Raw genomic sequence first — 13,272 nt, forward strand, 5'->3', positions numbered from 1 at the left:
GAAGAGCTCTCTCTCCTGTCACAAGTGTTCCGTTCCGAAAGTGCATATTTGTAGAACGTAACAAGGGATTGTGAGAAGCACCTTAACGCCTTTGGTCGGTTTCTCTAGATACTGAGCTGACCTTCCTGCGCTACATCATGACTCTTCCTGCCTTTTCCATACTGTTTCTGGACTTCTTTCTTTAGACCATTCTGGCAGAATCTGAGGGCTAAAACATTTTCAAACATTTTTTTGAAAAGCAGTAAATAAAAATCAATCAAATGTGAATTGAGCCAACTTTCTGCAAATGTAATTCTTTACTCAGAGTTTTAATCTTTGGATTTTCAGATTCCTGACTACAACTCCAGCAGTGTCAGGATGAGGCATATAGTGGGATGAAAATAAATGCTGCCTGACGTGTGTGCTTGCATTTAGTAAATCAACCTGTCTTCTCTGCCTTTTCGTTCTCAACTGAACGTGGGCGGGTTTCTCATCCAGCCCAGGCTTCTAGCAGTAATGCTGTTTCTCTTCGATTTGCTTATGGGGTCTTCAGCCAAAGTCCTCATTTAGGGCATAAAGCAAAGCTCCTGGGCTGATTATCCAATTCAGAGTCTTTCCATTTAACAGGTTTTGCACCTGCTGATATGAGATTGGCACCCTCGTGTATAAATCCCACTGAAATGAATGTCATGGAAGAGCACAATTCTCATGCACATTCCATTTAATTCTGCAGGACCTTTGGAGGAGTGCATCTGAGTGAACTTGGCCAACTATTTGTTGAATTATCTCTCTTTAAAACAAGATAGATCTGAATAAACATATTGCTCTCTGTTCCAAAAGTATACTTTTTTCAAACGGTGGTATCTAAACTCATTGGCTTGGGCCCTGACTATGAATGGAGCTAGCAGATGGGCTTGCTTGTTTCCTCCTCCCACTGTATCATACTGAGCCCTCTGACTGTCTTTTCTGGGGATTAGGAAAACCTCACAAACAGCACAGGGAGCAAGGTGGATGTCTGCAGTGGAAGGGGGAATCAGCAGAAATTGCCCCCCTTCCCCATTGACAATAATGCCCTTCCATCATCAGAAACAGAAAATAGGACACAAGCTTATACTTTATACTAAAATATCCCTGGCAGATGCCATCTTAGCCATGACTTGAAAACAAGGAAGGGGCTACAATTTCCCCAGTGCCACTGCTAAAGTTATAGTGCTGACGTAATGATTAGGGGACATCATAATCTGAACCCAGATTCTAGGGTCCTTACCTCAAAGTATTCATCACTCAAGAACTAGTAATTAATAACTGTGTTTTACAACGATCCATATTAACCCATCACTTACTGGCATTTATCCTTCCAGCTGCAGTGCTGCTCTGCTGACTCATATTTAATCAGAGAGCCTTTCCAAGCATGGCAGCATTGATTATTCTCCTGTTCTGGGTATGAGAACATGATTATCTAGCAAGAACACAGAGCCACTGTGCTCCTATCTTTATCAAGTTTAGCATTAATGATTTCAGTCTCTTCTCCAGGGCTGAATTGTCCCCATGAGATTCAACATTGGTTTTGAGCTACGATTTTAGCATTAGAAGTGTACACAGCATACCTGATCTCTGTTCCCAAAAGAATTGAAGTATTCAGCTGGCTCAGGTGGATTTGTTTTTCCACTATGTGGTGAATTTTTGGACACCTCACAGTGGAGATCCACACTGGCTTTGTACCAGGACCGATCTTACCACAAAGCAATGTTAAGTACTCATTTTGGACTGTAGATGTTCTGGCTGAGCTTTCAGCATCCCTGCCTCCTACCTCTGTCTTTGTGTGTCTCTTTTTTTAATGACACACAGTGTCTCCCAAAACACTTTGTGCTAACTTGAAAGTCTCCCTTCTCCAGCAAAGTACTTCAAAAGGGGAATTGCAGCATGCATTTGATGAACTAGATGAGGGCCGAAGCAGATGATCTGTTTAACTTGAGTGGTATCCAGGGACACCAGGGAACTAATGTTTCCAAGTGAATGGGGCTCAGTTAGGCTTGGGAGTGTGGCACCAGGAGAGGAGAGGCTTCAGCCTTCCTTCCCATACCATTTTCCCAGGATAAAACACACACACTCAGCAGTACATGGAGACTCACAGCAGACCAAGCAGGCCCCCTGCAGCCATTTCAGCTCAGGCATGGGAGGGAAGGCTAAAGTCTTTCCTCAACCCATTCTACTGAGCCTAATCCCACAGGCATCCCAATATTTTCCCTTTAAACTGGAGAACATGAGGTTTATATTTTATTCCAGTGACTGTGAAGAGGGAGGGGGAGCCTGGCAAGTTGTGTCCATATTGAGCCCAATATTAGCTGGACTTCCCCCTTTACTGCAGTGGCTTCCTGCTATCCATGGTAAGAAAAATCCCTGTGTAGATGCAGGCTTTATCATTATTATCAAGTCTTCCTCGTAATTTTTGGCACGTTTGAAATATGGTAGAATTTCAATTTCAGTCACTTTTTTGATTTTGCATTTGAAATTTGACTTTGTACAATACTTTCAAAACAAGTCAGTCTTACTGATTAAAGTAATAGTCTTAAGCACCAACTTAAACCAAGAGCTTTTAAGGAGATATAAATATAGATTCCCTGTAGCTATTGCACGTGCTGGCTGTCTCTTCCATCTCTATGGTTGGAAACGAAAAAGCTGGCACTCCAGAGTTTTGCCAAAGGAGGTCAGCTGCATGGCCTGGTTGACTGGATTTCAGGAGTGAATCTCATGTTGCCATGTCCCCCTACCCCATCCCCATCCCTTGGAGTACAGCTAAGAAATGGCTCTTCTCTACCCCTCCAGTGAATTAAAGCTGTTGGTGGACCCATGATTGCTCCTGAAGCATTTGCTGCACTCTAAATGATATGGAGAAAGCCCAAGACATTGAGTTTCTGGCATACCTTTCAAGATGCTACCTGGAAAACTACATTTGTGGTACTTCTACTTCAGCCCACAGCAGGAATTTAGTGTAGTCACTTCTAATATGGCATCTAGCACCAACCCCCATCTTCCTTGGAGCCTTCCAGATTGTTAATGTTAAGATGGAGGACAGGAGAATGATGTACGGTGCTTTGGGTCCCTATTAGGGAGAAAAGCCCAAGTAAATAAAATAAAATAAAAGGATTAGCAAATATGAGGATATGACCAATTTGTTGCATGAAGTCCAAACATCACCGTTTCTGCTCCTTTTGTTTAAAATAACATATTTCCCTTGCTCTTGGGTATACTATATTTTGTACCTAGAAAAATATCACTCTTCTGCTGCCAAGTGAAATTTAGCTGGCTATTACCTATGAATGGCAAGGAGTGACCTTTCTGTCTAGTGCCCAGGCTATTGTGTAACTTTTTCAGGATTTTTGTTTTTAACCCTCTAGAGACCGAGACATCTTTTTCAATATATCATTTCAGCATGGAAATAACCTTCTATCCTTTTTTTAAAAAACTGCAGCTACCAGCAAGTTTACCCACCTGCCGCAATGCTTCACCATTACATGAATTGTTTGCATTAATTTTATTTCATTGTTCCACTTTCTTTCACTCAAGAGGCCATGTGCTCTGCCTCTTGAGCATCTACTGCACAGCCACATGTTTTAAAGTGAGACAAACAGCAATATGGCTATCCTTCCATAGCAAGGCTCCTTGCTACCATCTCTTGTATCTGGATTGGATATCATGATTTTGTTTTTGAAGTGGGGTATTTGGGAGTACCAGACAAGACTGATATGAGAGTAAACTAATCTGACTGTACCATAAGATAAGCACAGGGTGGTCTGCAGGAATGCATGAGTTGGGAAGAGATCCAAGCATAATGAACAGAGGCAGCTCTGAAATATTGTCAGAGGTCCAAATCTTGATGTGCATTACATTAGGTTAGAGAGCTTATTCAGACAATCAGGGGAAGGACAATCACAGTAGAGTCCTGTTTTCTGGAAGGAGAAAGATGTTCTTTTCTAGCTGTTTCCAGTGATAGTATAGTAGTTCTCTGCATATTACTGCTGCTCATCTTTTGCAATGGACACCAAGTTGAGCAATTGGTAGGCAGGGCAGCATATGTCAAAAAAGAGAAAAGATTCCCTTGAATATCTCCTCTCTGATGCCCCCTTCTCTATGTCTCTATGTCAGAATGAAGAATAAACTGTGGTATTTTGAATTCGGCACGACTGAAACCTTTGCTGCCACCTGCAAAAAGCTCCATGACTATGTAGAGATCGAGGTGAGTTTCCACCTGTCTTTGAGCTGTTGCTCCTATGTTGTGCTAGTGTGTTGTTATTTGTCTGATACCTAGAGGAGCTGTCAGAATTGGATGAGATTGTTTTCCAGATGTTGTACAGTAATTAGATGCCAATAAAAGTACCCTTTTTGCTGCATTTTATTTCTTTGAAATGGTGATCTACATCTGCTATTTGGAAGCTGCTAAAGAAGCTTCCTCTTGGAGGTGACTATGTAGCATCTATACCATATAAAAGCAGAATGGAGCTTCTACTGATATGACCCAGTATTTTCAACGGTATTGACCCGTATGCCATAACGTAAAGACCAGTTTTCAGAGCTTGTTTTCTAATAACTTACAATCCACATGGCAGACGAAGGCTGTTTCCACACAGGATTTGCTCCACCCTGGCTCTCAAACTGTAACAAGGTTTTCTGGGGGACCATACAACATCTTCCTCCATCAGTGAACTTTCCATCACATTCTGTGACTTACCCAGGTTTCCCCTGCTGATTCCCAAATCTATTTTCTGGAAAGATTGGAGTCAAAGTGGGTTTGCCTGCAGTGTCTACAGGAAAGTGCAGATTTCTACCCTTTCCCTTTCACATCCGGTGTCATTTATCCTCCCTATCCCCATCACTCCCATCATTTCCCTCTGCCACTGGTGGGCTTTTAGTTGGCTTTTAAAACTTTGGCAGTAGATAAATCAGTATAAAATCACAACACTATCGAGATATATCTTCTACCTATCTTTATTAACAAACAAACCTGTAGCAGCACAGCAGGAGGTGCTCTGTTGCACTGGGTGGTTTGATTCTGCATGAACCTTTTTGATATTTTTTGATAATGACCAATAATTATACAACTGATTTGTTGTGCACTGTCATTTTTTGTGAATATCATATAAAAGAGGGTGTAACATTCACAGAAATGCTATAGTGCACTATGAAAGCATGCATCATTCAACTATCATTTTAATTTTAAAAATAAATTTGGAAAGGATTTTACAAAATGGGATTGGTCACAGAGGAACACACACACACTCATCCCTGTCCTCATCTTGCATGGTAAGCACAACATCAGTGGATGCATTCTATCCTTGGAAAAGATCTACATGTTCTCCCAGAAGGGGAGGTGAAATTGACAGAGCCTTGGGGAGGGGGCAAGAAGAAATTAACAAACCCTCTGAGGAGTCATCTTTTCCAGCTCTGTAGAGAAGTGAAATCAACAGAGCTTTTGGCTGTCTTTTTATACTACACTTCCTGAAAATGTTGTGATTTGAATGCTTCAAAATGTGATGTCCTGCAACAGAAACACAAGTGTGAAAGACAGCTCTGGAACCACAGAAGATAAATAACAAATGCATATGATTGTATTTAAAGGCTTTTAGAACAGAACAGTCCATACATCCTGGATGGCTTGGTCCAGAAGCCAGGAGTAGGGCTGTATCTACACATCACTGAATACTGAGTGTTCTTTGCAATGTCATTCAAACTGGATTATCCTTTGTGAATAAGTCATCTGTTCCAAATGGTTGCTGTGGTGTAATGACAGAGCAATGTCCAATGATGTGCAGATGCACCTTCTGTGGGGGACAGCATAAAAGGAAGTATAGTTTCTTAGGCCACAAGCAAGGCTACCTTGATGACAGCCTGTATGGTTTAGTGGTTACAGTGTCAAATTAAGATTTGGGGGGCCTAGGTTTGAATCCCCACTCTGCCATGGAAGCTTGCTGGGAAACCTTAGACTAGCCAAACACACTCAGTCTAACCTTCTTCATAGGTTTGTTGTGAGAACAAAATGGAGGCAAGGAGAATGATGTAAGCTTCTTCGGATTCCCACTGAGGAGAAATGTGGGGTATAAAATAAATATAAATAAATAACTGCTAGAGGTGTATAAAGAAATTCTCTTTCCCAGCTGCCCCTGCCAGGGAAGAGGCATAGAAAGAAAGAGGTAGATTTTGCCTCATTTCTTCCACAAATGTTGATAGCTGAAGCCACAGCCCAGAAGGGAGTATGGAGAAATCTTTCCAGTAAAACTTTGCCTTATGGGATGTTAGAGGAGCATCTCTTGTTCCTCTAAGGGTTTGTGACTTCAACAGCCTCCTTGAAAACAATCGTCATCTTATTGCTAATTAGAGAGCTGGGACAGTGTCGTGCTTCTGGCCCACAATTATGAATATGAGCTAGTCTTCAAATTGAACACACTGAAATATGTTCCAGTTAACAATAATCTCCTGCTGCTCTCTTTTTGTTAGCATGTAAACAGAAGCTTTTCTTTCCCACAAACATCTGGAAGCTTCAGCCAGTCATTTAGCAACATCTTGTTTGGCTGTGACATCATGAGATGCTCTGGGTACAAGAAAGAGGGTGATTTATAGCAAAAAAAGCTCCTGTTTGCATACAGATACTGGAGGCAGCAGTGCTACAAAAGGAAAAACAACCATAGATACTGAGAGTGACATTTTAAAAGTTTGTACACATCTTTGATGGATTCCCTTTAAGAGCATTTTGCCAGAACTGGCATCTGGGCTGGTTTCATCTCTGAGGACAGTTTTAGGGATGAGAATTATGCATCACCCCACTGCCTCTCTCCACAGCTGTACTTCAGAGCATGCGTAGAATTACGCAGTGTGTGCTTAAACTCTGTGCCTACACATACAGCCATCTTTGGGTTACATGGAAACAGGCTTTAATGAGAGAGGAGCGTGAGCCATTTTGCCAGTGGTTGCTAAGAGCTCTGTTATTTTATCATTTATATTGGGGCTTTTGTAAGGTATGTTTTTGGTAAACGTCTTGCTTTCTTCATCACTAGATAAACAAACCTTTCATTCATTATTCATTAAAGTTAAAACACTCAGTTGGGTGCAGACTTTGCCACAACACACTTTGCTAATTAGTTTGCGGTTCCCCTGACAAGTGTAAACCATCAATAAAAGAAACAGCCGCTTTGGGAAGGGCTGGCCCAGTAATGGAAGCTAGTCTCATAGATATTTGGGGTGGCAATGTTTTTAAGGGTGCCAATGAGTTCGTCTCAATGCTAACCCTTGAACATTCACCAAGCAGGAACCAGACACCAGCAATTTGCAGTCACAAGTAGGAGTTGGACACAGAGATACCATTGTTGCTCAAATGAACACCCAGCAATCTGGAAGCCTTTACAGTCCTTCCAGGTCAGGGGCAGCTAATGGCTGGCCTCAGTGGGTGGGATCCCTCCTGAGCCTAGGAATATTATGCAGGCCAGGAAACACTTTGACATGTAGCCTTAACAGCTCACCACATAAATCAACAGCACATATATTGACGAGTTCCTGGTTTAGTCTCAGCTGCTCAGGATCGTTTTCCTCAGGATACCTTGGAACACCACAGCTTGGAGGCCTTATACCACCTGAGAGGTGCTCCCCAGCATCCTCTGTGGCACTGCAGGAGTGTACCTCAGGAACCACACAACTGTGCGAAGTTGGTCATGAAATCTGAGGACAATTGGCATCCTGCAGTCTCATCCAGGTTGTTCTCATTCATTTTAAAGAACCGAGAGAATTGTTTCCAGGACTCACAGTTCAAAGCATCAGCCCATCCCAGCACCAGTTCATGATGCTTCAGCGTGGAATAGTCCTCACCAATCCACATTGCTGGTTAAGGACAGGCAAGGTCTAATCCAGAAATCCCACATGTGAGCATGACGTGCAGCTCAGTGCTTATTTATGGCTCCTTTCTGTTCCCTTTTTCTATGACTTCCATCCTCACTCTGCAGCTCCTGTTTTGCTTCCAGCTCAGGAAGAGGAGGAGACAGGTGTCCTTTCTTTCCCTACCTCTCCTATTTTATCTTCTAAAGATGCCACTAGTATAGTGGTGAGGGTGTTGGACTAGGATCTGAGTGACCTCGGGCCAGTCATTCTCTGTTCCTTAAAGGGTGCTTTGGGTGAACAGTACAATTACCTCTCATGTGATAGCATCCAGTGCTATTATAAATGCAGACCAAAAAGTGACATCCTCCATCCTACCAGTCATAAACTGCTGAAATTGTATTCAGTTCAGTTATGATTCACTGTTTACCTAGATCCTTTTCATCTGGGCAACATCTTCTCATTTTCCCCCATTTTGTATATCTATGTGTATTTCTTGTCACTTTGTGATTAGTTATGTATGTTACCAGTTAATTTTGTATTATATGGATCCCATTTGCCAAAGTCAGAAAAATGTATGCAGATACCATGACCTGACCCATAAAGTTCATATCATTTGTTTATTACATGTACAAAGCACATTTTTTCCATCATGGAACTCAAAATAGCATACATAAGAGTTCCCCAGAGGTTTACTATCCAGACACCAGCCAAGCCTAAACCTACTTGGCATCAGCAAGGTTGCCTTTCAAGGGCTTCCAACCATCTCCTGGGACTGAATGCTCCTTCCTCCCTGCACAAAGGAAACTAGATGTCAGTGTTCTAGTCTACCTTCTTCCTGATAACACTATTTTTAAAAAAAAATTGTATTTAAGCACTTTTAGACTGCTAGAAGGAGAAAATGTATGTGTATGATTTTTTAACAAGGGGAAACATTTAATTATGTAATATGAAGCAGGATCAGTTTTACAATTTCATCCTATTTGTAAGAACTAGTCCTCAAGGATGAACATGTAATGAAAGACGTGTTTCTTTGCAGAGGCTGACCTAAGGGATGAGCATATGATTATTTCAGCTAGCTATGCAGTGATAGATATTTTCTGTTAAATACGACAGTAAATTAAAAATGACAAACAATTGTCATTTAACAAAGGTGTTCAGCTGATCTTGAGATTTCCCAATAGATGTCAGTTTTCTGACATTTCCCAGTGGCATCCTTTAAAAAATCTTACCAGTAAATATAATGTATCATATCATAAGTTATTTCTTGAAAACCCATAATTGGATACTTACCTCTCAGTAAATGTGTTTTTTATAGATCTGCCTGCCTTCTGCTTGGAAGTCGGATCTCATTGTCAGACTAGGGTCTGGGAGATGCAGGTTCAAATTCTCACTCTACTGGGGAAGCTCATTCACTGGTTGACATTGTAGCTGTCACTGTCAGCCTAATCTACCTCACATGGTTGTTGTTTTGAGGATAAAAATGGAACAGGGGAAAACAATGTGGTAAGCAGCTTTGTGTTCCCATTGGTGGGGGAGCAGAATATGAATATCAAATGAAATAAGAATTACTGAAAGTTGCATCATTCACTGAAATTCTGGTGTTTACCAAAGTATCTAGAATCAGACTTTTAAAAAGCTGAACACAGTTCTTCATAAATGATGTTAGGTCAATGACCTATAAATAAGTAAGGAGAATTTAAGCAAAGCATTTAGGAAAGGTTTAATTTTCAGAGCAAAGAGGCAGTGGAAAAGTGTTCTAGGCAGGAGGTAGATATTTAGGAACAGTTTATATGTAAGTAAACCATAGAAATTGCCTATTCCTGACGATACGAATTAGACAAAAAAAATTCCCCTGTTCTTAGAATTGGTACCTTTGAGTCTGCTTTTGGCTTGTCTCTGCTCTGTGAGCCAGCCAGCCTAGCAAAATACAAAGCTGTCTTTCAATAGAGTGGTTGCTTTTGAAGATTCCATTTTCTGCAAGGCAATAAGGCTTCATGCCTGAGAGGATGAAATCAGAAGTGGAATGGATAAAGCAAACATCTCACCAGAAGCATTTGAGGCATTTTGCAGGAGGCAGCACTTGATTGATGCTTGGCTTCATCAGGATTTAGCCCCAGAATCGGTTTTCAGTTCCTGGGATCAATCATCAAACATGTAAGTAGTAAAGAAGAGACTGATCGTCTTCGTCCTTCTGTGCAGCCCCACATTGGGACTGCGCAGGCGCAGGCCAGCCGCGGAAAAGATTTTTCTAGCTTCCAGAGATGTGAAGGGGACGTTCGGATCCACCGCGCATGCGCGCCGGTGTTCCCGCCAATTTTGAATGCATATATATCCGAACGTCCCCGGCATTCCCTCAGTTCCTTTTTCGCCGCCGTACGAAAAGGTTCTATTGTCTAGCATTTATCCTCTCAGCGTCTCTTCGGAGTTTTAGATTGTGATCTTCTGGTCGGTATTTTTTCCCCTTGTCGGTGGGAGATACCGTTCATTATGTCCCAAACTTCTTTGTTTAAGAAGTGTCTTAAGTGCGGCACTAAAATGACGCACTCGGACGGCCATGAGCTCTGCCTCATCTGCCTGGGCGAGGGGCATGTTGTCGAGCGCTGCTCCATCTGTATGTCCTTCACCCCGAAGGCAAGGAGTGATCGGAAGGCCAGGCTCCGGGCTTTTTTGTGGGATGCTAACCTTCTCCCCCCCAAGCCATCCGGCTCTTCGGGAGATAGACCCCGCTCCGCTGCTCCGTCGCCGGCGCCGTCTCGTAAGTCGCCAGAGCAGCTCCCCGCGGAACCGACGGGGCAACCCGTTCCGGAGGCCTGACCTGACTCCGGTTCCGGGGATCGTCCTTCCGACCGGAAGGCCAAGAAGCGTTCCGCTTCCAAGCCGAAGTCCTCCTCCAAGCCCTCGGCCGCAGAGGCTGCTTCGGAACCCCAGCCCAAGAAGGCCAAGGCGAAATCGAGGGCCAAGGGCCGTGCTTTATCCCCGGCTCCGACTGTGCGCCCTGGTACTCCATCTGGACCGGTCCTGATCCCTGACGATGTGGTGAGTCTCCACACCCCGTCTCCTCCCTGCACGCCTCCTCCGTCGGTTCCCGAGGAATTCGTGTCGTTCCCATCTTTCACGGAACCGTTCCAGTCATTCGAACGCTCCCTGCCTTCCGCCCCGGCGCCTTCGGAGGCCTCCGTTCCATTACCGTCTACCTCGTCGGTTCCGATGCCTCTTCGCTGGCCCGCCCCGGTGCCTGCTCCTCTGCCCCCTTGCCAGCCTGTCGCGGGGATTGGGAACATGACCTCCTGGCAGGATTTTGTGGCGTGGTTCCAGCAGTCGCTGCCCTTCCTGCAGCACCCTTCGGTTCCGGTGGTTTCCGTTCCGGCTCAGCCAGTCGGGCTCCCGGCATCCGCTCCTCCACCTCCTGGCTTGCCTCTGCGACCGTCGGTTCCGGCGACTTGTCCATCGGCCCCGAGCGCTCACCGGTCCTCGGTTCCGACACAAACCTCGCCGGAGTTTTCAGATTCCGAGGATGAGGAAGGTCTGGCGTCCCCGTCGGAGTGTTCTTCAGATGCGGCCTCTGATCCTTCCCCGGATGACACCGTGGGTGGGCCCCGTTCATCGTCTCCGAATGACGACTACAGGCTGTTCTCCGAGCAGATGGTGCGGATGGCTGCCGCGCTGGAGATAGACGTCTCCTCCACGACCTCCAAGCCCAAGAGTAAGCTACTGGAGGCTCTGTATTCCGGGTCCCCCGCGTCGGTGGCGTTTCCCCCTGTGGAGGATTTTGTTGACAGCGCTCTCGCGCTCTGGCAAACACCGGCGTCCGTGTCCGCGACGGCAAAGAAGGTAGAGAGGTACTACCGTTTAAAGCAGGATGATTGCCCGTACCTCTTCAGTCATCCGAAACCCTCCTCAATCGTGGCTGAGGAGGGTCAGGCTCGGTTCCGTTCCGGTTCCTCGTCGGCGCCGGCGGACCGAGAAGGCAGGAAGCTGGATGGCATGGGCAGGAAACTCTACTCGTCCGCGTCTTTGGGGTTCCGTATTGCCAACTTCCAGGCCATTATGGGGTCCTACAATCTGTTCCTCTGGAAACGGCTGTCCTCTTACCTTTCCGATCTCCCCGAGGATCGCCGCCACTTGGTGAAGGCCCTTCAAGCAGAGGCCATACGGCTGTCAAAACAGCAGATGACAGCGGGCAAGGATGCTGCCGACTCCGCGGCGCGCTCGATGGTGACTTCGGTGGTCCTGCGTCGACACGCCTGGCTCCGGTCCACTGCCCTGCCGCCTGAAAAGAAGGCGAAAGTGGAGGATTTCCCCTTCGAGGGGCCCCAGCTCTTCTCGGAGAAGACGGATGAATCCCTCTCCCTGATGAAAAAGAATCAGCAGACGGCCAAGTCCCTCTGAGTCGCCCCCTCGGTTCAGTCATCGGGTCCGAGGTATCGTTATGGTCGGTTCCGATCCTACCAGGCCCCTTACCAACCTTACCAGCAGCGTCAAGGGCGCTTCTTCTCGGGCCAGTCCTACGGTCACCGATCCTATTCAGCCCAGCAGCGTCATTCTTCCCGGCGCTCCGGCCGGTCCAAGGGCAGGCAACAGCCTTCTTCACCCAAGCCTTCGACCTCGGTGCAGAAGCCCTCGGTCTTCTGACTAAGCCTGAACGCTCCCCTGTTGGCCTCCAAGGACGCCTCCTCTGCTGCCCAGTTTCTGGACAGGCTTCGGCCTTTTTTGCCCTGTTGGCAACGTGTTACTTCTGACACTTGGGTCCTGTCCATTGTGGCCCATGGTTACAAGTTAATGTTTACAGATGCACCTCCTCTCTCTCTCCCTCCCCGTTGTTCTCCATGTTGTGATGTTATGTTGTACAATAATGTTATAGAGTTGGTTAACAAAGGTGCTGTCCGGGTGGTCAATGTCGCTGCTTCCCCGTGGGGATTTTACTCGAGGTACTTCCTTGTGGATAAGAAGGATGGAGGTTCCCGGCCCATTTTGGACCTTAGGGGCCTCAACAGCTATTTAAAGGTTGAGAAGTTTCGGATGCTGACCCTGGCACGGGTCATGGAGCTCCTAGAGGTGGGCGTCTGGTTAGCTATCCTAGACTTGAAAGACGCCTACTTCCACATCTCCATCTTTGAGGGCCACAGGAAGTATCTGCGGTTTGCCTATGGGGATTCTGTATATGAATATACGGTGTTGCCTTTTGGGCTGGCCTCTGCGCCCAGGGTCTTTACGAAATGCATGGCCACTGTGGTGGCATACCTACGGTCCAGGGGGTGCTTTATCTACCCGTACCTGGATGATTGGCTCCTAGTGGGACCCTCAGCTGACTCTCTCCAGGACCATATTGCCCTCACTTTGTCTGTACTGGCTGAGTTGGGCTTGGTGGTTAATAGGGATAAGTCCATCCTTACTCCGGGCACAGCCATTAGGTTTATTGGGGTTCATCTA

General features: G+C 45.5%; 1 protein-coding gene across 1 annotated transcript in view; it reads left to right on the forward strand.

The window, feature by feature from the left end:
• Positions 1-13,272, forward strand: part of DGKG (diacylglycerol kinase gamma) — a 174,019-nt gene that overhangs the window by 133,356 nt on the left and 27,391 nt on the right. The window contains exon 22 of the mRNA XM_054982781.1: positions 4,126-4,216. Coding sequence (XP_054838756.1) covers positions 4,126-4,216 — 91 coding nt within the window. The remainder of the gene's footprint in view (positions 1-4,125; positions 4,217-13,272) is intronic.

The sequence above is a fragment of the Eublepharis macularius genome, chromosome 6 (assembly GCF_028583425.1).
Source record: "Eublepharis macularius isolate TG4126 chromosome 6, MPM_Emac_v1.0, whole genome shotgun sequence".
Lineage (NCBI taxonomy): Eukaryota > Metazoa > Chordata > Lepidosauria > Squamata > Eublepharidae > Eublepharis > Eublepharis macularius.